The following is a 23,061-nucleotide window of genomic DNA, read 5'->3' as shown; positions in this document are numbered from 1 at the left end:
AAATAAAACTTCATGAATGAGACTCTGTTGGAAGAGAGGATGAATGGGGAGCATCTTTTGTTGTATCTTGCAACAAGAGGGCAAGATGTGCATCATATTCATCATGGATGCAACCAGGGAGAGTGGAGAACAGTAGCTTATACTGTAGCTGTTGCAATTTTGGAAGAATGATGGACAAGACTGATATGAAGATGTTGCAGGGAGCAGGGAGGAAGGATCCATACACTTCTTGGACTGGAGAGACTTAAATGACCACATAAGACCTTTCTAACCAAATGACAGACCTGAGGTGACCAAAGAACATCCTTCTGGAGGTCATACTGAAAAAAAGAATGCACTGTCCAAGCTGGATGGGCTGAGAGGGGGCAGACAAGGATGGGATGTACCAGGATGCTTCAGGACAGAAGCTAGTAGGAACCCCTGGTAAATATACATAGCCATGGTCCCTAGCAAAGGGGACAAGTGAGATGATTGATGTAGAGGTGGCCATATCAGAAGAATTAGCATAATGAGCATCTGTTGGAGGGAGTGCTGTAGAAATGTGTGGAGTGTGATGATCTTTCCCAATTTTGGAAGGTAGGATTGTGTGGTGGAGCACTATAACTGAGTGTGGGAATGGCATTGGTATCTGCAGAAATAGGGGAAAAACTGGAATGCTGTACATGGGTGCTAAGAATTTTTATAGGCACTTAACCTGTTTCCTTCTCTTTTCTTTGGCACTGACAACTCATTCTTGTGTGAAGGATGACTGCCAACATTCCTGGCTGTCTTCCTTTGCATTAGGGCTCTAGTCTTTCATCTCCATTCATCAGCATTATCCATGTCCAAGTCACCAAATACCTCTAGTGTGTGACACTGAAATGACCACATAAGACCCTTGTAACTGAGTGACAGACCTGAGGCAACCAAAGAACATCCTTCTGGAAGTCATACTGACAAGGAGAACATGCTGACCAAGCTGCATGGGATGGGATGGGGCTGATGACAATGGAATGAACCAGGGGGCTTCAGGATGGAAGCTGGTGGGAACACCTGGCAGATATACATAGCCACTCTCTCTGGCAAAAGAGACAAGCAAGGTGATCAATGAAGAGGTGGCCATATCTGATGGACTTAGCACAATGAGCATCTGATGGATGGAGTCCTGTAGAAATGTGTAGGGTGTGAGGATCCTTTCCAAACCCAGAAGGCAGAATCACATGGCTGAGCACTTTAAGCGAGTGTTAGAACAGAGTCAATATCTTTGGAAATGGTGGAGATATGACAAAAACTGGAATGCCATACATGAGCACTAAAAACTTTTGATGGATGCTTGACTCACTTCCTCTTTTCTCTCCAGCACTGATGACTCATTCTTGTGCAAAGGATGACTGCTAATGTCCAGCAGTCTTTCTATGCATGAGGGCTGTAGTCTTCATCTGCATGGCATGGCATGCAACTCATTGACAAGTTAGGCAGAGTCAGCTGTAACCATGTCCACAACACCTTTGGTGTGTGACACTGGTGTGCAGGGACCAAGTGTGGTTGTGCTGAGGGCACCAGAGAGGTAACAGACTGGGGTTTGGAAGAGAGTAGGTCACTAGTGAGGTCCCTTATCCCCCTCTTAGGGTAGACTTCCCAAGTCTACAGGGGTACAGGTGTGGGCCAGGACCACCAAGGGGAGTACTGGATGGGATAGTAGGAGTCCTACCACCAGAGTTGTAAATCCAAGTACTGAGAATGCAGAGGCCAGCTTAACAGGTGTCAAGACCAGTTCTGGGAAGCTTTTGCAAGGCTGGGAAAAGCTTTAAAACTGGAGATACAAAACCAGCAGGGCAGACTGGGCTGGTAAGGGGATAGTAAGGAGCATTGGGGTCAGTAGCAAGGGTATGAAGTCTGGAAACAGGAACCCAAGGGGAAACAAGGAGGCTGGTGGAGACCAGCAGGCAGGGCAGAAAGACAACCATTAAGACCAGAGTCCAGAGAATGGACAGGACTGGAGTCCCAGAGTCAATGGTGGGGTGACACTGAAATGGTTAGGGTGAGGGTGAGGGGTTAGCTAGTACCTGAAGGGGCCTTGTGAACAACAAAGTTTCAGGGCCAATGGGTGAGCTGCAAAGCAGACCAGCAGAGTCAGGGGTTTGTCAGATGGGCTGAGGCCTGGGGTGTCTTGCAAGCAAATCCATGCTCCAATGCAGGGTTGACATCAGGGGGGTTAGAAAACTTTAGTAGTAGGCAGGGATAGGTGACTGCACTACACTTGGCCACCAACAGGTGCCTATTGAGTGAGCTAGTCAGTTCCCTACAACCTAGATACTTCAGTTCCTAATGGGTTGACAATGCTGGTTGAACAGATGGTTGGAGACCAAGAGAGGACCAAGGCCAGGTCCACCAAGGACTGGAAAGGAGTGCTAGGTCAAGACCATAGCACTGAGGTAGAGCTCAGGGGTAGTTCTGGGATGAGGGATAGGCCCAAAGGCCAAAGGAGTGACAGGGGAGTAGCACAGAGCTACCCAAGGGGTATTGGAGGCCAATGGAAGGCCAGAGATGGAAGACTGGTCAAAAGAAGGAAGTCCAGAGTGAGCAAGGCCAGTCAGGGGCTATGAGGAAGTCTGGAGGTGAAAGACCAGACAAAGGAAGGAGGACCAGAGTTGGCAAGTCTGATCTGGGGCTACAATGTCAGGTGAGGCTGAGGGAAGGCCAGGTTGGGGAGACCAGTCATGTGTCGTGAGGGAGTCTGGAGGTGCAAGACTGGACAAAAGAAAGAAAGAGGACCAGAGTTGGCAAGTCTGGTCTGGGGCTAAGATGCCAGGCAAGGCAAGAAAGGGAAGACTGGAGTTGGGGAGACTGGTTTGGGGTCATAAGGCCAGGTGATAGAGGGGAGGCCCAAGGCTTGCAGGAAAAGCCAGGGGGGACTGCTAAGGGGCCAGAGTGATGCACTAACTGATTTGTCTCTATCAAGACCACCAGTTTGGCTTCTGGTGTACCAGAGTACCAACTTGCTGACCCAGTTAGGATCCTGGGGTAGACTCTAATTGTTTTGTCTCAACTGAGACCACCGATTTTGGCTTCCAGAATACAGAGTTACCAACTTGTTAACCTGGTTAGGATCCCAGGGTAAACAGAGGACAGGGAAGAGGTTGGGAATGAGGTCCAGGACTGGGATAGGGGCTGGAAGACTGGCAGACTGGTCCTAGACAGAAGGCCAGGGGCCAGGGGCAAGCCTGAAGGACAAGCGCCATCCCAAGGCCAAGGAGACTAGTGCAGGACCAGGACAAGGGACAGGAGACCCAGGAAGGGTCTGTGAGGAACAGGAGGGGCCAAGGAATGCCAGGACCAGTCTAAGACCCAGTAACAAGTCTAGACAGGTCTGAGTGAGGTGGCCAAACAGGCCAGTAACACACAGTCTGGAGGCCAAAAAAGGGGGTCGAGAGCTCCAAGGCCAGTGTAGCTGAGGCTGAGGGTGGAGACTGGACCAAAAAACTGCCAAAGCCAAGTGCCAATGGGGAACAGGGAAGGTGTTGAGGGCTGGGACTGGCCAAGTCTGGGCCTGGGGGCTGTGCCAAAGGTGCATGGAGGTCCAGAGACCAATATCAGGGGGTCAGGAGGTCAAATGAGTGATGCAATCCCAGTATCCAGTACAGTAGGAATGAACCAAGACTGCTGGGATAGAGTGCTGGGATGACCAAGGTAAAGACCAAGGTGACCAGCCAGGGGTCAGAGGTAGCTCAGGGGAGCTAACAGACATGAGTCCAGTTGTTGAGGCTGGCTCAGGGGCAAGTCTGGAGGGTAACTCCAACTTGGAAGGGAACTCAGATGTGAGTCCACATGGTGAGTCTGACTCAGGGGCTGACATGGCCAGTCCAGAGTCAGGAAAAAATGAGGGGCAGACAGGGGTCAGGAGTGAGGGAGTGGATGCATTAAGTTTTGACCACTAAGAACATAGTGTCAGGTGTAATGCAACCCAGGGTGTGCAGAGTGCCAAGGGTCACTGGTTACCTCTCTGCTTCAGCAGAGGTCTCCAGGTTGGGCCCTGGAGTCAGAGGAGAGGTAGCCTGATGAGTCCCAATGGGTAAGGTCATGGGTAGGGGCCTCTAGAGCAGGACCTAGACATGATGAGGTGACTTGCACAAGTGTGAGTCAGAATATACTGTCAAGTATGGGTTTACCCTTGGGTGACTGAGCTTCAAGTCCAGGTGACAGGGGCTAAGTCCAGTTGGACCAGAGTTGAGGCCAGAAGTTAGGGGTTGAGTCCAGAGGTCCAGAGTCAAGGCCAGAAGTGTGGAGAACAAGATCAGTAGCATGGGAAACCAACTGGTCTCAGAGTCCACACAGAGGGAAGCCAGTCCAGGGTTGGATCTACCTCCCTTGGCCTCAGCTTATGTGCTGTACCCTTATGCAAGCCAGGGAGAGGTCTAGGACAGGGGTTTGGGATAGACCAAGGCTTGGCCTTAGCTATTGAGTAGACTCAAGGGGTAATACAGAGTTGAGGGTAATACTTAATTGATATTCTGACTGAGGTGCTATGAAGTATGTGCAGGGGTCAAATACATGAGGCCAGTCTGGAGCAACAAACATGAAGCTGGACTTGTTAATAAGCTATTAGGAAGATGAATAGCAAGGGGTGGATAGCCACAGAGGCTGTGCCAAGACTAATAGCCAAAGTCTGGGTGACCAGCATAACTGGAGTCAGACACAGGATTCATACAGTAAGCAGAGATCAGGCAAGAAGACTAACTAAATATAGCACAAGCATCAGACAACAGACTGGAGTTACATCTGGGTGACCAAGACATGAACCTGGGAGGACCAGGGTGGAGCAGCACAAGGCCAAGAGGCCAGAGTGGACCAGAGATAGGGGTAAAACACCAAACTTGAGTTATCTAGGCCAGAGTTGGGTTATTTAGGGCCATAGTTAGGTTTTCTAGGTCAGACTAGGTTCAGACTTGACCAGAGATAGGGGCTAGGGGTCTGGACTAGGACTGGGCTTGAGTCAGGAGTGTGTTGGGAGTAATAGGGAATAAGCCCCTTGGTACAATGAACAACCTCATAGGGACCAAGGTAGTGCAGCTTTGATTTACAATCCAGTTCTTTCCCTACCTGTGTGTTGCAAACCAATACCAAATCTCCTGGCTCATAAGCAGACTTCATCAACCATAATGCATACCTCTTCTCAAACTGATCCTTGGAGCATAAACAAGACTTCTGCAAATTGGTGAAAGCAGCATTGATGTCTTCTTCTCTCTTTTCCAACTGATGAATGTGAAGTGCAAGGAGATCCTGAGAAGTCATACCAGAGTAGAATCCTTCAACAAGATAGGTAGACTTGAAGAGATCAAAAGGCAGGACAGGATCAAGACCATGTAGCAGGAAGTAGGGGCTGAATCTAGTGGAGAAATGAGTAGTGACCTTGTCTGCAAAGAATGCATGATGAACCTTGGATGGCCAAGCAAAAGATCTCCTTCACAAGCCTTGATGATAGCTTCTCTGATAACAGGGTGTCCATGCTCTACAACTCCATTTGCCTTGGAATTACATGGGGAGATACAAATCTGGGGGATGGAGTAGTGCTTCATGAGTTTCTCAAAGGCACCCTTGACCTCACTGCCATTGTCAGTGACAACCTGCACAATAATACCATAACAACAGAAGACTTCTTTCCAGAAGAACTTAGCAAGACTGTCTGCATTGGCATGTAAAAGAGCATGACCTTCTGCAGCAAGAGAAAGATCATCTTGAGCTATGACAAGCTAGTGATATCCACAAGCTTTGGGCATGAGCATAACATCAACATAGACCTTAATAAAAATTCTGGGGGAAGTGGAAATGGTGATGGGAACCTCTGCTTTACAAGTGCTTCAGATCTGGCATTCATGGCAAGAACAGACATGATGAGTGACATCTTGGTACATCTGAGGCCAGTAAAAGTGCTGTCTGACTGTCTGAAAAACTCCAGACTCCACAATGACTGAGTTCTTCATGAGCATGACTGAGGATCTGAGCATGGAGATCTGGATCAAAAATGACTTTGGCTGGAGGATGAGGACCTCAACATTTAAAGAGCCAGTCTCCATGAAGGAAGAACTGGAGGGATCTGTGAATGAAGTGCTTGTGAGCAGTATTGGAAGGGAATGGGGGTAGTTCTGTAGTATGAAGAAAGTGGAGGACTTGACATAAAAGGACATCTTGAGATGTATCATTAGAAAGGAATGATGGGAGTGTCATGGCATATGTCAACTCCTGTGCAAGTCATCAACAGGTTGCACAGACTGAAGATGGATGGGCATCTGTGAAAAGAATACCCTCCAACCACTCATCAGCTTCTTCTGCATCTACCTTGCCTTCTTCATACTCTCCTTCTGTAGGTTGATATCTAGAAAGGGCATCTGGGGCTTGGTGACAAATGGCAGGGATGTGAATGAGCTTAAAAGTCAAAGAGAAGTACATATACCCTTGATCCAGCAATTGACAGTGGTATCAGGCTGAAGATCTGGATTATTGAGCATACCTTTGATATACTTTGCATCAACCTCTACCCATAGATGATGAACACCATAGACATATAGATGATAGTGACAAAGCACTCTGAAAAGACCATAGAGCTCAAGCTTAGGCTGACTGTAACAAGATTCATGTTCATTGACGGGGAGTGAGCCCTTGCAAATGCATGTCCTGCGCTACTAGTTCCCTCGTGCTTCTCTCACCTTGTTTCCCCGTTATCCCTTCTGGAGACACCCAGTCTGTTCAGCTCCAACATATACCGTGCGGTTGTTCTATATCTCCCATAATGACCACTTCCGCTTATGATGACGGTCGCGTTCCGCCATACAGGAGGAATCGGGAAGGTATATGTACCTAACCTCAGCATTTTCACCAACATGAGGGCAACACAACGCCAGCTCCCAGCAATGAGAATACAACCTCAAGGCGATTTGAACGACCATGAATGTGCGACAAAAGTGATGTACAAAATGGTGTACGACATCCGGTGATCTGTAAAATTATTATCATGTGCGTTTTCATTCCCGCCCAGGGCTTGCTTCACCGACAGCATACCTTCAATCGTTACCGCTCGCGGGTTGTCACATCAGTAAGTTCACCAACCTGCCAGAAGCTCAACCTGTTCGCGTGACGACTGTCCAGTGCTCATATGCACCTCGATTAATATTTTTGTCAGTCGTCCCCGTTCATGCTTGAAAGTCTGATGACTTACCTGGCGAATCGTGGTGTATGCTCAACACAGATGATAGCACAGGTACGCATGCACCCCCATGAAAACACCGGTTATATATTCCGGTGTGCAGGATTCATGAATCCCAAATTTAAATGCCACGTCTCATCCGAATTATAGGTCACCCACACCCCCCACCACCACCTCCGATCCTGAAGACAATCCACCCGCCGCATCCCCTCCCTCCACTCCCAATCTCTCAACACACCCAAACGTCTCTGCGTCGTCCTCCTCTGGTAAGCGTCTACTAGCAAACCATAATTGTTTGGTTCTAGAGAGGAGATATACTCGACTTCAGCAGCTGTAAGGTGTGTTTGGAAGAACGCATATATACGTTCGAGAAGGTCACGAATCGTGACTCTTCCTCCCGGTCGTTCGATGACGATCGGGCCCCAGAGTTGGCTGATCCAGCCAACGTCACATAGCACAATTATTCTCTCGGATGGAGGTAGTGTCGCTGGTTCGCGATCTATTCCAGTGCCCGTGCTCCCACCCCCTCCCGAGTCCAAGGGTAGGATAATATGTGCACCGGTGACACGTCGAGCTGTGGTGGGATGTGTACTCACATCCCATTCTATCTGGGGAACACCGGGATTTACAGGATTAGGAATGAGCCATGGGGCGAGTCGGACAGGAACGTCAGTGGGCCACGGCAATGGTGGCCAGGTTCCAGGACTCCACTGTGGGACGCTCTCTGAACCGGGTGCAACGCCCGGTGCTAACGGAGGCAACCACGGAGATGGACCAGAGAGAGGCCATCCACCCGATAAATAGCCTGCCATGTACGGACCAGGTGGTTGTTGCACCGGTGCTGAGGCCGGGGGCGGTGCAGGTGCCGATCCGGGCGTTTGTCCATATCCGGTATTTCCGGTCCGGAACGTTCTCGCTGGCACATAGGGGTATGGGCGTGGGTAGGGTAGTGAATGAGCAGGAATATGGAACGCATATAGCCCGGAGGTGGGTGCAGGGGGTGGTTGCGGTACTTGCGACGTCCCTGGCGTGTTATGGTCGAATGGCGGATGCCATGGTGCTTGGTAATTCGATAGCATTGGTTCTACAATCGCCAAGAATATGTGGCGTCAAAAACTGTAGAGTTAAACCCACGTACCCGGATTGATCCGAATTCCTTCATTCAAAGGTGGCTGGTGTGTGTGCGAAGGGCGGGCAGAGTTGAGCTCTGTCACTCGATGATACGCGGGTATATGCGAGCTGTGTGGCTGTTGTTGGAAAGACGGTGGTGGGCGGAGATACGGAGGTTGGAATAGCGGATGAAGCTGGATTCCCGAGTAGGGATAGTCTGTCCAGGTAGATGACGGATGATCACGTGGGGTACTGGGGGGAATGACAGGGGTTACCACCTCTTCTGGGAGTGGGACTGGTCTCAGGAATGGAGCACGAGTTTGACTCTGGGCACGGGGATGAGGTTCGTCGCCACGATATCCGCGCGAGGTATGAGCACGAGGGATGTGAGAGGTGTAAGCTTGATGAGGATGCGGGGTACGAGATCGCCTGGTTTGATGAATATCATGATCGCTGCGGCGAAAGTTGTTTTCGTATATGTCCCTGATAGCACTGTTAATGTAATCGGGGTCGAGTCCCTCGTGTCCCCGCCGCATGGCGAGGTCACGCCAATATCTAACTTCATCGTCGTGTGGATTCATTGTGGCGCACACGTATCTATTCACGTGTTACCACAAGTCTCGTTGTAGAAGCAGAAGCCGCCGTCCAGCGGGTCTGAGACCGTCGTCCACGTCAGTCAGGTTGAACAGAGGGGTAGAAAGGGAAGGAGTGGCACCTAAGGAATCTCACCCAGTAAAATACAGTCCCTGGGCAGGCAGTGCTGTCGACGCGTCGTAAGGGCATCCCCACAGTGCAGAGCCAGGATGATGCCCCTCGCTTTGACCACTCAGTGAATGAATACAAGAAGAGACACGGGCGGCGGGAGCGACGTATCGACAACTGCCCCAGAACGACGTCGACACGACAAAGAATGGACGTAAGGTCGTGTGGCGGAGTGCCCGTAGCAGGGCCGTACACGCACAGTGCTTGCCAGACAGGGGGACAGCATGACTATGACAGCAACATAACCGGATTTATGCATCCTCAGGACTCAAAACAGACGCGACGAGTTTCTCGAGTCCATCTCGAACTTCCGTCGCGTGTTGATTTTCGCCGATTGCCTCCATCCTACCGGACGCGTATCGACCACAGGAATACTGCGGCTGGAATTTGACACCTGCTAAAGAGGGATCGATAAGGAACAAGTACAGCGATTTCGTCGATACTGCTTACTCCACAGTACAAGCACAGCCCGCGACCACCGTGAATCTGTGCGTCGACTCAAGGTGACTGGGCCACAAGCTGTGAGATCCAAGGGACATCGAATATACACCTTTCTGGGCCTCTGGGCTTCCCCAAGCAGATCCAACAATTCCTAAAAATGCTGACAAGGGACTCACGGGGAACGGACTAGGAAAAGGAAACCCGACTTCCTCCGTTTACAGTGCACAGCCACACATTCCTCTTATGGTATGTATGTAAGACCGGGGCCAAGTGGCGTGGGAAGCAGCTGAAACGTCCGGCCAAGATATTAAATCCGTGGGCCCACCGAGAAGATGCAATAAAGGGATGGCTGTCAACTTACTTCTCCAAAGAACATGGCACAGCTAGCACTGGTAGCAGTGACCCAGAACGCGCCCACAATCCTCACTAGAATGTGGGGATACACCCGGATGCAGGTCCGCTCGCCCCGTACACAGCTACCATTAGAGTATATTCCTGGATGCCGCTAGGCCCAGGTCTGTAAACTCTCTGTCGTTCATAATCATACTGGACCGTTAACTCTGGTCACGCGCAGAGGGGGGACGGGCCATGTCTTACACATGCCAGCTACTTCGATATAGAGAAAACTTGCAAATGTAAGAGCTATCCAGAGGTGTGAAATGCAGAATCGCTTGGGTATCGTCGACGCCGTTTGGACACTTGGGGGCCAAGTCAGCAGCTCAACTTCATTATACATCCCACCTATCCTCCAGGTCTTTTACCTCCCCACAATGGTTTCATTCATAAAACTCCACTAATACCGTACAGCTTCCCATTCCATTACACACACCATGATAACAGATCCCTTACATTGATAAGTAACGCTCCCTCCTTGTAGTGCTTTCGTTTGAAAGACTTCGTAACTATGGACACCACACGCTCTCTCCGAATGCGTCCAGGAGCGCCCGGAGGGCTTTGGTATGTAACATCGTGGTATACAGTGGTTTGCCAGTGGTCATACAGACCTTGTCTACGACTGCTCATTGTTCTCTAAAGCTTGTTCGATCTTCCCTTTCTCTTGTTCCCACACCGGTCTTGGTAACCTGAAGGCATCACCGATTCTGGCGTACGAGATATCCCCTAAACGCGCAATCGGCTTATACTTGGTGATATCGACAACCCCGCGTTCATTGAGGACATCCTTGCGAACGTGGATATACTTCACACGTGCGAGGATCAGTGTTGTAGTGATTTCTCCGCTGATGGGATGAGTGACATCGATCGCTTGGAAGAACTTCACATATTGGTAGAAGTGAGAGGAAAGTATCGCCACGGACCCACGATCTCTTACCTCGCATTCCATGCTGAACGCACTCTCCTTGACACGAGGGGCCTTGACATGAATCTAAGAAACAAGGTAACCAGGGGCATATCATATATTCGTAGCTCAGCTACACCCACGCTTGGCACCTTTGTCAGCCCGCTAATAGTCCATTCGTCGAAATCAGGCGGAGCGTCGATGGACGTTGCGTTTGCGTTCTCGGCGAATGGCTCGCTGATGATGTTGATGGTAAAGCCGAGACCATTCCTCACATTTGTCGGCGTGTCTTTGACGCGCGGAGTATTACTGCATGAGAACGAAACGAGCGGCGGGTTATGGGTTACCTAGACGACGTGTATTGATGTAGTCAAACAGACACCAGAGTACAACATATGAACTAACCATGTTGAACCAACTTTCATGACGTATTAGAACAATGTTTGAACAAGATGGTTCTCCTACGGAACTAACGATCGTACCTGAAAGTCGCGAGGTTCTCCACTCCGCTCTCAGAGATGGAAGAGACAAATGCTATGGGCCGAGGTACTATCGCACTGATCATAAGTGGGTACAGTCGCCTACAAAGGTTGTCTTTGCGCTCCGATGTCGAATGACAGGGTGAAAATCCAGGACTTACGAGGTATCTTCGTCCGTATTGATCACCTTCCACCCTTGTTCTTCTCCTTCCAACCATTTCCGCCCAGATTCCGTACTTTCGATCTTCTGACCGAACGTCCACAAAGTATTAGGTGTTTCGGTGAACTTAGTGTGGGCATCATGGTCGAAGGGAGGTAGGGACATGGCGGGTGTTTGATAGCGTCGACTGGATGATAAAGCCATCTTCATATAGGTATCCATGGGCCGGTAGCACGCCATCAGACGGCGGCACTTCGTAATTCCATTGATCATGATCACCGCACACGGTTACAAACGGCAACAGCACGATCCAAGGAGTAGCTTTCAGGCAAATGGCTTATCAGCTTTGGTCAGCATAATTACCTTTTCCCAGCACTTGCTCCTCCACATCTGAAAATGTGAGATTCAAATCACCAGTCTGTTCAGCCACCATGCTCCAAGGGGGAATGTCACATACCATTGTAGTAAATTTTCCATAGAAGCAGGATAATGATCAATTAAACATAGATTGGTCAATTCACATTCCAAGCCAAACACACATTTGCTATCTAATACTGTAGCGCAAAAGAATCAGAAGAAAGCTACATAACCTTTTGCATTCCATTTGCTGAGCCCCATGCCCTACCAAATGGTAGAGAAGTAGAAACACAACAAAAAGAAAGCAAAAGAAGCCAAGGATGCAATGAAGATCCCCTGACAACGCAAGCCGGTAAGGTGCAATAGCAAGGTCATCGCGTCACCCGGAGTTGCAAGCAGAGCTCACAGGCGACATAGGGCGGCAAAAATTTGCTAACCAACTAAAGGGGGCGGTGCCCCCGTTACAGCGGTTATGCTGTAAAGAACAGATACTACACTTGATCTAAGCCAAAAGGCCAGAGTGGTAAGGATTTAGGGATGTTCAGCTCGGGCTTATATAGAATTTCATTGTGCGCACGGACCATCGGGATTTTTTGTGTCGTTTCTTTCCTATTCAGGGCAATGGGAAGTATCCAGATTTGGACGACGTGAACGTCAAGTCGCGATCGGGACGTAATACGATGCTGCAACTGTATTTAGCTTAGCGATGCATGTTTTTTTGCCGATGCTCTCCCGCACATTTCCTTAGGTACTGTGCGCATTTCTCCTCTACACGTTTTGTGTGCCACGCACATTCTCGCAGTTCATTCTCACAACATAAACCATACTGTGTATTTCTCTAGCAACTTGTCCTGGCAGTCATCGAATTGAACTCCCTCACTCAACGTCAACAACATGACCGCTGCTCCGAGTCCCCAACACCATCCAATGTTTTATTACCCTGACGGTACTCATGTTCTTCGGGTGAGCTATGTGTACCACCCCTTTCTACTTACTGCTCGTCATCAAAATGGCATTTACGTGTAGGTTGAAAATACGTTAGTTAAAGTCCACGGAAGCATTCTCTCGGACAAATCCATGACTTTCAGGGACATGTTTGGCACCAATAGCGATGCTGGACTCGTCCCAGTTGATGGAAAAAGTGATGAGCAGCCAATCATCATCACTGAAGTCACGGCTGAAGGGTTCGAATTATTCCTCTCAGTTTGCTACAACAAGTGAGTCTGTTCAACCTACGAGCGTTGTGCATCGTCATGAACCATAGTGTTATTCTCAGGTGGCGTCCAGACACTGCAAAAATGCAGGACGAAGCGATATTTCAGCTGCTCGAAGTAAGTTGGAAGTACCAGTCAAAGGGTGCTCGTGAGTACGCCCTCGATCAACTCGAAAGCTGCCGTTAGGCTATTCACCCCGCCAAGCTGATCTCCATCTCACTGAAATATCATATTAAGGAGACCTTCCAATACGCGTTCAGCCGGCTTATTCCGCTTCTCCTGAACGAGTTAGATTGCAACCTTCTTACCCGCCCTGTCTGGAATACTCTCATCAGGGTCAAAGAGAAACTGGACATTCACCGCCGCATTGTGGCATGTGAACCCCCACCGATGATCCACTCGAAGCGTTGCCAGGACCGGAGGTCCTGCGCCAATGACTGGCGACAGGTCTGGTGGAATGGCATGGGTCGATCTCTGCTCGACGGACGTAACCCTCTCTCATACGCTGATGCAATGCAACAATTCCAACAAGTCGATTACGGACGTGTCTGTCCAGACTGCTGGAGACACATGCTTGATTTTTGCAAATCGGAGAAGGCGTTCATTCATGAGCGCGTGCTTATTGAAGCCACTTCTCAGGATTTGGCGGGTCGTCTTATCAAGGAACCTCTGTTCGACGATGCGGTCTATTCAGTCGACATGTAACGATCTCATCTTGAGGCTTCTTCTGTGCTTCGCTTGTAAACAGCTCACATGAATTTCGTGCACTATATTTTTTACTTGCGGCATCGCGTTCGGGTCTCGTAGTAGACGTCATTCTTTTCACAATACACAGGAACTCTAATTCTGCGGTGTTCGCACTGCCAGACCAACTGTGAATAGTCCACATAATGATATGTAATAATGATATCCGCCACAACGTACAGAAACAAACATGAGAAATAATAGTATGCGGTCTATAGTCCAAATGATACGACAATATTCACCCATCCCACCTATGAAAACGCCCGATCGGCGATTGGAAAACGTTTGAAATACGTTGAAGAATGATATCAAGAGAATCCCTATATCTGAAAGGGAAGAACTCCGAACGCACAGCACTCGCAGACTTGCCGCGAACACTAAGAGTCGTCCTTGCAATCGAAACAGCGTTCGCCGTATCCATATCCGTTTTCGGAGGTGGAGGGGGACCAACGACGTGTGCGGCTATGGGGAGGTTACGACCATTTCGGATACGTGTGGCGACCCAACACCGAAAGACGTCGTCCGTGCGGAAGTAATATTCGGGACCATCGAAACAGCTACCGCTAAATGCGACGTGGAATCCAAGCTTCGAAAGGAGTTTCGACGTGAATCGTTGTAGAGTAATGTCCTCCGGAACGCGAACTTTCCAGGTGTCATCGGTGTCTTGAACATATACCTTGATGATGATCATCCCGTCGACGGGGGCCCACTTTGGCAAAGGATCGCGTCGTTCCTCGGTGGTCGCACCCGCGGAGTCGTGATCGGACGGTCGTTCGCAACCGATAAGTTCTTCCACGCGCTTGACGTGCAGAGCCTGGCTCCGACGATGAGTGGGGATGAGTATCGTCACGTATTCCGATGCGCCAGGTAGCGGGTGGACTTCCTCGTCCTCGACGGGCTCGATCGATGCTTGAGATGTCGGGACAGGGTCCGTGGGGTGTGAGCCGGGATCTGCCTGCTTTCCCTGGCTCAGACTTGCCAACGAGTCCCAGCTGCTCGACATCGCAGGAGACGAAGAATGGGATGGTGCGCTTGTATTCAAATCGTGAATAAGACTATCGTCGTCCTTGGCACACTCGTCAGAAGGGAGAAAAGATATATCGTAGCGGAGTTCCCGCAGAATCACGTCTAGCTCGATGTCGGCGTCTTCGTTCAGGCTTTCGGAATGATGGCTCTCGCCCCCCTCCTGTTTCTCCATAGGAGTCGCAATCGTAGTCGCGTTATCGGCGCCGAGGTCTGGAAGGTCGCATGTGACGCCAGCGTCATCATCCGAATGCCTTGCCGTGTCGTCTTCTGGACTGTCGGTCATCGAGGGTTTCGCAGTAAATCGCAAAAGTTGGCAGTCATTTTCGGTTTCGACGACAACGACGGCGTTAAGCGTTTCTTGACAAGTCCGCCCCCAAATCGATGCACGGACAGTATCCGTGAGTGGACCAAGATCTATACCGACTTCGTCGATGATCGGAGATCGCGTCTCCGAATCGTTCGCCCCTTCTGTGTCCGATGAGGAACGTATATATCTAAGTAGACCAACATCGATGTCAGCTTCGTCGATGATCGGTGATGGCGTCTCCAAATCGTTCGCGCGTTCTTCGTCTGATGAGGAATGTGTATTTGCGAGTGGATCAACCTCGATGTCAGCTTCGTCGACGACCGGCGATTGCGTCTCCAGGTCGTTCGTGCATTCTTCGTCTGATGAGGGGCGTGTATCTGTCAGTGGACCAACGTCGATATCAGCTTCGTCCACGATCGGTAATCGCGTCTCCGGTTCGTCCGCGCACTCTTCATCTAACGAGGAGCGTAGATCTCTAAGTGGATCGACGTCGACGTCAGCCTCGTCGATGATCGGTGATTGCGTCTCCGGTCCGTTCGCACATTCTTGCTCCAAGGAGATTCGTTTACACGGTGGCCGCATCGGACTTGCAGGACCACTAGTCAGCAGTCGAACCTTGACTGGAGGAGAGAATCGAACCGCAGGAGGATACCATGCAGGCCCCGGAATACCAAGGTAAGAGCCTGGGCGGTGAGACGAGCCAACGAGTTCGAGAGAGAAGTCGTAACTTTTGCTGATAGTGTCCTCGTCCTCGTCTTCATCTTCGTTTTCGTTTTCGTTTTCGTCTTCGACGTCGACCTCGTCGTTTTCATCTTCAAGGACGTACAGGTCAGCGAGGGAACCGAACGATATAGGTGGGCTTATTTCGGGCTCTGAATCCCCAGGGACAGCACATCGGCCTTGCTCTACGCTGCAGACGGATTTCCCAGAGTCATCATCGCCACATTCATCGATATCGCTATCGTCCTCATCCGAAAAGGTGGAATGAAGAGATACCACCGCACTTCCAGTATGCTCGTCCTTGTGGGCCTCGCTGGGCTGAAGGACGTCAGATCTGCAGGGTCTCGTCTTCACGTACTCACTTCACTCCCTCCTAAGCGTTCTTCATCCGTTCCTGCCTGGGGCGTGTCAGTTCCTGAGGCGCACTCGAGAGCCTGTACGAAGGGGGGTATGTCAAGTGCACTACCTGTAGCAAAGAAGAAGCATACCGAGTCGTTGGCTGCATCACATTCGTTAACGGTTTCATGGCTTATTCGAGCCTCCTCCGACGTTCCAATACTCGTCTACGGAGGATAAGTACATATGGTACAAAATATTCGTACACCTACCTTGCGTACTACTGCCGGTGTGGAACGAACGCTCTGGGCGTCGTGTAATTGGGGTATATCGGAAAGCTAACCGAACGATGAGTGCTATTGCACGATGTCAACACGAACACTGACCTGAACGTCAACGTCGTTCGTCTCACTGCTCTCCGGAACAGGATCTGCCTCAGGGATGGGGGAGCTTGTCCGGAGGCGTGAGCGCTTCATAATGTATGGGCGAGGCCTGCGGTGCAAAGGAAGACCACCAGGGGTGTATGCATTGAAGCCACTCGGTCGGCGTGGAGGATGATCGCCCGGTTGGTAGGCATTGAGGCCGCTGAGTCGATATACAGCGAGACTACCCGGACGATACTCGCCAAAACGATGTGATCGATGCGAATATGGACGATCTGCGAAGTGCACACGGGGATACGTTGGGCGGTACGTCGCAGGCCAAGGACGAACTGGATCTCTGGGTGGGAGCGCCGGCAAAGGGTCTTGGTGGCTGGAAGTCGCGGTACGGCCAGTCCGGAGTGACCCAAGACATCGAGGAGAGTACCAGTGAGACGGGGATCGGCTACTGGGATCGGTGGAGGATGACGAGTTCCGGCGGCGTTCCCGACAGAAGTAACGTACGGTGGAAAGAAGAGTCACGGTGAGAATAACGACGCATATGACTGCCAGCACGACGACTGAGGTATCTGTGTGGCTCTCTGCACGCTTGACATGACGAAGGACGGTCGAGCGAGCGTTGACAACAGGTACCAGGGTAGGAGACATGGTGGGTGAAGAAAGAAAACCGGGCGGACGGTAGAAAACAGGGGGGAGGATACATTTATATATGTACTGTCCCTGTCAGCCACCGGTGCAAGCTTGCGGAGGCAACACATTCCGACACACACTTGCACGCTGCGGGACTGTACGCTCTCCTAAGATACGCAAGCAGGGAGGAACAGTCCTTGGACGCCGTGTTCCGATATCTCTGAGCATCTATGGGATGAGCCAAATGACGAGCAACGGCCAATCATCCAAACGTACCTGGAAGTAGAACACCTGCCATTCAGAACGATAAGACTTCCAGGGTGGTACGTACGCAGCGAAGCTTCAGTGTCATTTGTGTCGAGAAACATCCGCAGTCGTCGAGTCCATCGGCGAGGAATCCAACTGTCCGACTTACGTAATTCACGGCGCAGTGATTCCTAGTTGCGTTCGGATTTTCAGATGCGACTTCGAACTTACCCCGTTGCTAGTACTTCATACACCCTTCCTCGCTAATTAGCTGGCGGATTGTTGCCCCGTAGTCTCGTTCCAAAACTCCATACTGACTGACTCATCCCAGAAGGCTATCTCTGTATCCTTCCGGGACGAGTCGCTCAGTTGGGTTAGAGACTAGTAGAATTGAAAGAGTCTGCGGAACATATCTTGAAGCTTGAAGCGTCGGTGACATTTGTATTGACGTTCGCGGTCGTCAGTGAGGAACTTGTACGGTAAAATGCAGACCAGCCAACTGGTCGCAACTGATCAACGTTTTACCATACAACGTCCCCCAACTGTTTGACTTTGTGATCCATGCTCCCACCGAGCCTGTTCCATACCAACGCCGCGCTGAGCTAGCCTTGACTGAATCTCTGGAGTTGCAATCGATCTTGATGAGTTCTACCGTCGCGGCGTTGGCTTTGCACACGGATAAACCTCACACTTCCCATTTCGCTTTCCCGTTATCCTGCTGACTACCAACCCATAGTATCTGATAGGTACGCACAACGTCAAGCCCACTGATGCGAGACGTGTACCGTAGCCGGGACCACTCGCACCAGTGCATACTTTCCTCATCAACCGTTCCGAATTCTCGCTCTACATTCCACGTTTCCGCTCCGATACGCTCCTACATTCCAAAGCAAGCAAGGTCCCCTGGCAGCAGGCGCGGCGTCTGTACCGAGTTCTCGGCAGCAACGCCGTCCCCTAAGTAGTTCAACAAGGTCCGTGCTGTATCACGCGGTCGTTATACGAGCTGCGCTGCCCACCTCCCCCACATTCTCTGCCTTCGCTCCTCAGATATTAGTCAATACGACGGTGGCCGGTCCTGGCTAGATTCTCTTCTACCTGTGACGTGAACTTCCTCGTGTCCCAGGGGGAAGACAATCCACCTAGTATCAATACCATAGTACCACTCCAGGAAGTAGTATCCCCAAAACTGGTTCAACCTCTGACAGTCCATCCCTCGAGCTTCAAGGTTTGTTCCTTCTCCTTGTTTCGAGCCTTTGTACCGCCCGTTAATGCCCACCGCACCACTTGTTGCGGAATCAAGTTAATTGGACAAGCCAACTACACCCGAGTCATGTGTGTGACGTCGTCCACAGTATTCTCCAACTGACATGTTTTGACTCTATATTCTCATAACTCGACAACACCAATTTTCACATTTCGAACTTCTATGGCCAACTTTGCGCCTGGTTAGACATTCGGATTCCCCCATTCAGCCTAACAAACGTGGACGGCGGCTTTCACAACAATACTTTTTGTAACACGCGAATACGCTACGATGAATCTACAGGACGACGAAATGAGATACTGGCGCAACATCGCAATGCAGCAGGGACATCAAAGACTTGACCCTGACTACGTTAACAATGCCATAAGAGACATATATGAAAACGATCTTCGCCGCAGCGATCATGACGTTTATCAAACCAGACCGTCTCGTGCCCCGCACCCCCCTCGTACTCATACCTTGCATGGCCCTCGTGGAAACGAACCTCATCTCCATGCACACACCCAAACTCGTGCACAATTCCTGAGGCCAGTCTTACCCCTGGAACAGGTGGTAGCCCCTGTCGTTCCCTTCAGTGCGACACGTAATCAACTCTCCCATCAGCCTTCTACCTGGACAAGTTATCCCTCCTCTGGAATCCATTCCGATCCGCTACTCCAATCTCCGGATCGTCGTCCGCAACGGCCCTACCGACAACGTCGACACAGTTCGCATACACCTGCCTATCATAGAGCGACGGAATTCAGCTCCGTCCATCCTTCACACACAACCCGGCATTCTGTGCCTCCACCGTTGGATGAAGGAATTCGGATCAATCCAGGTACGTGAGTCTAACTCCTACAACTTTTGACGCCACATGTCCTGGCAGTGACAGAACCAACATTATCGGATCACCGTCCACAACGGCGTCCGCCATTTGCCCATAGCACCCCAGGGACTCAGGGACTACCGCAACGAAGTCCTGCACCCTCCCCCGAGGCATATACGTTCCGTTTTCCTCCCCACCCACTCTCCCGCCCACACCCGTATTACCCCTACACGGCAGCCCATATATTGGGTGCATGTCCGCTCTCTGGTCTATCTCCATGGCGACTACCACGGGTATCAGGTGTTACACCTGGTTTGGGTAGCATCCCCCAATGGACTCCAGGCACCTGGCCACCATTGCCATGGCCCACCGAAGTTCCTGTCCGGCTCGCCCCATGGCTCATTCCCAACCCCATAAACCCTGGTGTTCCCCAGATAAAATGGGACGTGAGTACGCATCCTATGACAGCTCGACGTATAACTGGTGCACATGTTATTCTGCCCCTAGACTCGCGAGGGGGTGGAAGCGCAGGCGCTGGAATAGACCACGAACCAGCGACTTTACCTCCGTCCGATAGAATTCTCGTGCTATGTGATGTTGGCTCCATGAGCCAATTCTGGGGCCCGATCATCATCGAACGACCGGGAGGAAGTGTCACGATACGTGACCTTCTCAAAGGCATCTATGCGTTCTTCCAGACGCGCCTTACGCGTACTCCTGTCACTCCCTTTAGTACGACACGTGTCAGCTCCCACATAATACCCGGACCTCCTCAGGAATCGAATCTAATTCGCTACAACAACCTCCTTATCATCGCTCGCCTCCACCTTATCAGGAACAGCCGCACAACTCGCATACACCCGCATACCATCGAACAACGGAATTCGACCCCTATCCTTCACACGGTCCCCACCACTCTTTCCCACCATTCTTGAATGAAGGAATTCAGATTAATCCAGGTATGTGGGTCTAGTTTCTCCCAGCTTTCGACGCCACATATCCTAATATGGGTTACAGAACCAACGCTATTAATTCACCATTCACAATGGAGTCCGCCGTTCGCCCATGACACCTCAGAAACGTGGCGAGCACTGCAACGAAGTCCTGCAACCACCCCCGGATTATATGCATTCCGTTTTCCTCTTCGTCCACTACCCCACCTCGATGTGCCAGCGGATACCTTCTGGACCGGAAATACCGTGTCTGGACAAGAACCCGCGTCAACACAACAAGGGGCTGTGCCGCCTGCGCAACAACCACCTGATAACTACACGGAAGCCCATCTATGGAGTGGATGGCCCACATGGGCACAGGGCGTTGCACCTGGCTCTGTAGGGTCCCGCATTGGAATCCAGGCACCTGGCCACCAGTACCACGGCCCGCCGAGGTTCCCATCCGGCTCTCCCCATGGCTTACTCCCAACCCTGCAGATCCCAATGTTCCCCAGATAGAATGGGATGTGGGTACGCATCCCACAACAGCTCGACGTGTCACCGGTGCAAGTGCTATCATACCCTTGGACTCGGGAGGGGGTGGGAGCACGGGCACTGGAATAGACCGCGAACCAGCGATATTGCCTCCGTCCGAGAGAATTCCTGTGCTATGTGACGTTGGCTGGATCAGCCAACTCTGGGGCCAGATCGTCATCGAACGACCAGGAGGAAGAGTCACGATTCGTGACCTTCTCGAAGGTATCTACATATTCTTCCAGATGCACCTTTCACGTGCAGAAGAGGAGCATATCTCCTCCTCTCAGGCCAGACTATTATCGTTTACCACTAGATGCTTATCAGAGGAGGGTGACACAAAGACCATCTGGAGTACTAAGAGATCGGGATGGGAGGGATAGGATAAGGAGGGCGGATTGTCTTGGGGATCGGAGGTGGTGGTGGGAGGTGTGGGTAACACATAACTCGGATGGGACATGGCAGTTAAATTTGGGACTCGCGAACCCCATGCACCGGAATACATGACCAGTGCTTTCATGGGGAAGGTGCGTGTCGGTGCGCTATGTTGAGCATGCACGAACAGCTGACAACCATCTCGGCCATCACTGGCAGATTTATTGATGATGGCGACGACCTGTGATTGGCCTGCAGCGACGATTGCAGTCACTTGCAAGGTATGCTGTTGCTACTGCTGGTGATGCAATTCCTGAATGCGCATAATTTTTTTTTTACAGATCACCGAATCTTGTACTTCCACCATTTGTACATCGCTTTCGTCGCATATTCCACCATTCATACAGTAGTGCAAATAGGTTGCGGTGTGCTGAAAAGGAAGACGCAGAACATGCATAAGAGGAGGGACATTTGCGGTTTGCATCAGCCTTCGACGCCTACTACACACTGCATCACGAGGCCGGGGTCGTTGAGTTTGACTTTGCCAATCGAATCGATTGTGTGTCGGATGGCGCCGTTGAGCAGCGAGTGGCACTAAGATTCGGGCTCCAAACGGGGAGAACAGAGGACAGGTGAGAAAACCTTGGAAAGACCGGTTGTTTGATGTCGAGTAGCGCCAAAGCTAGTTTGGGGGATACTACTTCTTGGGGTGATGCTAGGTGTTGATAATCACTGGACTGTCTTTCTTCTGGGATGTGAAGTTCACGTCGCATAATGAAAGACAGTCCAACCACGATCGGCAACCAGGGGGAATTAGCATCGACTGGGGCGTCCGTGTCGTGGGGAGGTGGAGAGGGATCTTGCACGACGCCAAGGAGAATATGACCTGGCGGATATTTGAACGACTGTATGAATGGCGTAATATGCAGCGAAAGCGATGTACAAAATAGTGGAAGTACGAAGTCTGGTGATCTGTAAAAAAAAAACGATGCACATTCAGGATTTGCATCACTGCCAGCAACAGAATACCCCACAGGCAGCTACAATCATCGCTGCGGGCTAATCACAGGTCATCATCATCAATAGGTATGCCAGGGACAGTTGAAATGGTTTTCAGTGGTTCGTGCATGCTCGACGTGGCACACCGACATGCACCTCTCTGATGAAAGCACAGGTCATGTATTCCAGTGTGTGGGTTCGCGAGTCCCAGGTTTAACTGCCACGTCCCATTCGGGTTATAAGCCACCCACACACCCCATCACCACGTCTTATCCCCAAGACAATCCACCATCCTCATCCCATCCCTCCACTCCCAATCTCTCAGCACTCCCAAGTGTCTCTGTGTCGTCCTCCGCCGATAAGCATCCACTAATAAATGATAATTGTCTCATCCAAGAGAGACGGTATGCTCCACTTCCGCACGCGCAAGGCGCGTCTGGAAGAATGCATAGATACCTTTCAGAAGGTCACGTATCGTGGCACTTCCTCCCTGGTCGTTCGATGACGATCGGGCCCCAGAATTGGCTCATGAAGCCAACATCGCATAGTACGAGAATTCTGTCAGACGGAGGTAAGGTCGCTGGTACGTGGTCTATTCCAGCGCCTGCGCTTCCACCCCCTCGCAAGTCTAGAGTCTAGGGCAGAATAACACGTGCACCGGTGATACGTCGAGCCGTCATAGGACGCGTACTCATGTCCCGTTTTATCTGGGGAGCACCAGAATTTACAGGGTTGGGGAATGAGCCATGTGGTGAGTCGG

At 50.9% G+C, this 23,061-nt stretch overlaps 7 protein-coding genes across 7 annotated transcripts; 3 read left to right on the top strand and 4 right to left on the bottom strand.

The window, feature by feature from the left end:
- Positions 1–3,481: 3,481 nt before the first annotated feature.
- Positions 3,482–3,917, top strand: F5J12DRAFT_783521 (uncharacterized protein; the record flags this gene model as incomplete). Its single annotated transcript, XM_051742855.1, has 2 exons — positions 3,482–3,617; positions 3,652–3,917. 2 exons carry the CDS (start codon positions 3,482–3,484, stop codon positions 3,915–3,917), a joined length of 402 nt encoding a protein of 133 aa, XP_051598984.1.
- A 3,165-nt stretch (positions 3,918–7,082) lies between these two features.
- On the bottom strand, positions 7,083–9,123 carry F5J12DRAFT_154272 (uncharacterized protein). Its single transcript, XM_051738170.1, has 3 exons — positions 9,006–9,123; positions 8,319–8,944; positions 7,083–8,264 (listed from the first exon to the last, which is right to left on the bottom strand). Exons 2-3 carry the CDS (start codon positions 8,869–8,871, stop codon positions 7,264–7,266), a joined length of 1,554 nt encoding a protein of 517 aa, XP_051598983.1. The 5' UTR covers positions 8,872–8,944; positions 9,006–9,123; the 3' UTR covers positions 7,083–7,263.
- A 1,379-nt stretch (positions 9,124–10,502) lies between these two features.
- On the bottom strand, positions 10,503–11,594 carry F5J12DRAFT_722504 (uncharacterized protein; the record flags this gene model as incomplete). The annotated part of the gene is made up of 6 exons (XM_051741379.1): positions 10,503–10,766; positions 10,824–10,877; positions 10,934–11,137; positions 11,196–11,208; positions 11,273–11,371; positions 11,431–11,594. The coding sequence occupies 6 exons, from the start codon at positions 11,592–11,594 to the stop codon at positions 10,503–10,505; spliced, it is 798 nt and encodes a 265-aa protein (XP_051598982.1).
- An 886-nt stretch (positions 11,595–12,480) lies between these two features.
- On the top strand, positions 12,481–13,885 carry F5J12DRAFT_837913 (uncharacterized protein). The gene is made up of 3 exons (XM_051746017.1): positions 12,481–13,003; positions 13,063–13,117; positions 13,187–13,885. Exons 1-3 carry the CDS (start codon positions 12,864–12,866, stop codon positions 13,703–13,705), a joined length of 714 nt encoding a protein of 237 aa, XP_051598981.1. The 5' UTR covers positions 12,481–12,863; the 3' UTR covers positions 13,706–13,885.
- Positions 13,886–14,195: 310 nt separating this feature from the next.
- On the bottom strand, positions 14,196–14,456 carry F5J12DRAFT_706623 (uncharacterized protein; the record flags this gene model as incomplete). The annotated part of the gene is made up of 1 exon (XM_051740571.1): positions 14,196–14,456. A coding segment is annotated over one exon (261 nt), but the record flags the coding sequence as incomplete, so codon positions are not given.
- A 1,506-nt stretch (positions 14,457–15,962) lies between these two features.
- Positions 15,963–17,546, bottom strand: F5J12DRAFT_837909 (uncharacterized protein). The gene is made up of 5 exons (XM_051746016.1): positions 17,420–17,546; positions 16,520–17,363; positions 16,406–16,471; positions 16,286–16,360; positions 15,963–16,231 (listed from the first exon to the last, which is right to left on the bottom strand). Exons 2-5 carry the CDS (start codon positions 17,159–17,161, stop codon positions 16,148–16,150), a joined length of 867 nt encoding a protein of 288 aa, XP_051598979.1. The 5' UTR covers positions 17,162–17,363; positions 17,420–17,546; the 3' UTR covers positions 15,963–16,147.
- Positions 17,547–19,730: 2,184 nt separating this feature from the next.
- Positions 19,731–21,434, top strand: F5J12DRAFT_722558 (uncharacterized protein; the record flags this gene model as incomplete). Its single annotated transcript, XM_051741384.1, has 2 exons — positions 19,731–20,180; positions 21,195–21,434. Coding segments are annotated over 2 exons (690 nt in total), but the record flags the coding sequence as incomplete, so codon positions are not given.
- Positions 21,435–23,061: the final 1,627 nt, after the last annotated feature.

Source organism: Pisolithus orientalis (assembly GCF_024613125.1).
Source record: "Pisolithus orientalis strain OTSU chromosome Unknown F5J12scaffold_18, whole genome shotgun sequence".
Lineage (NCBI taxonomy): Eukaryota > Fungi > Basidiomycota > Agaricomycetes > Boletales > Pisolithaceae > Pisolithus > Pisolithus orientalis.
The sequence above is the reverse complement of the archived record's forward strand: the minus strand, read 5'-3'. Positions and strand labels throughout refer to the sequence as shown.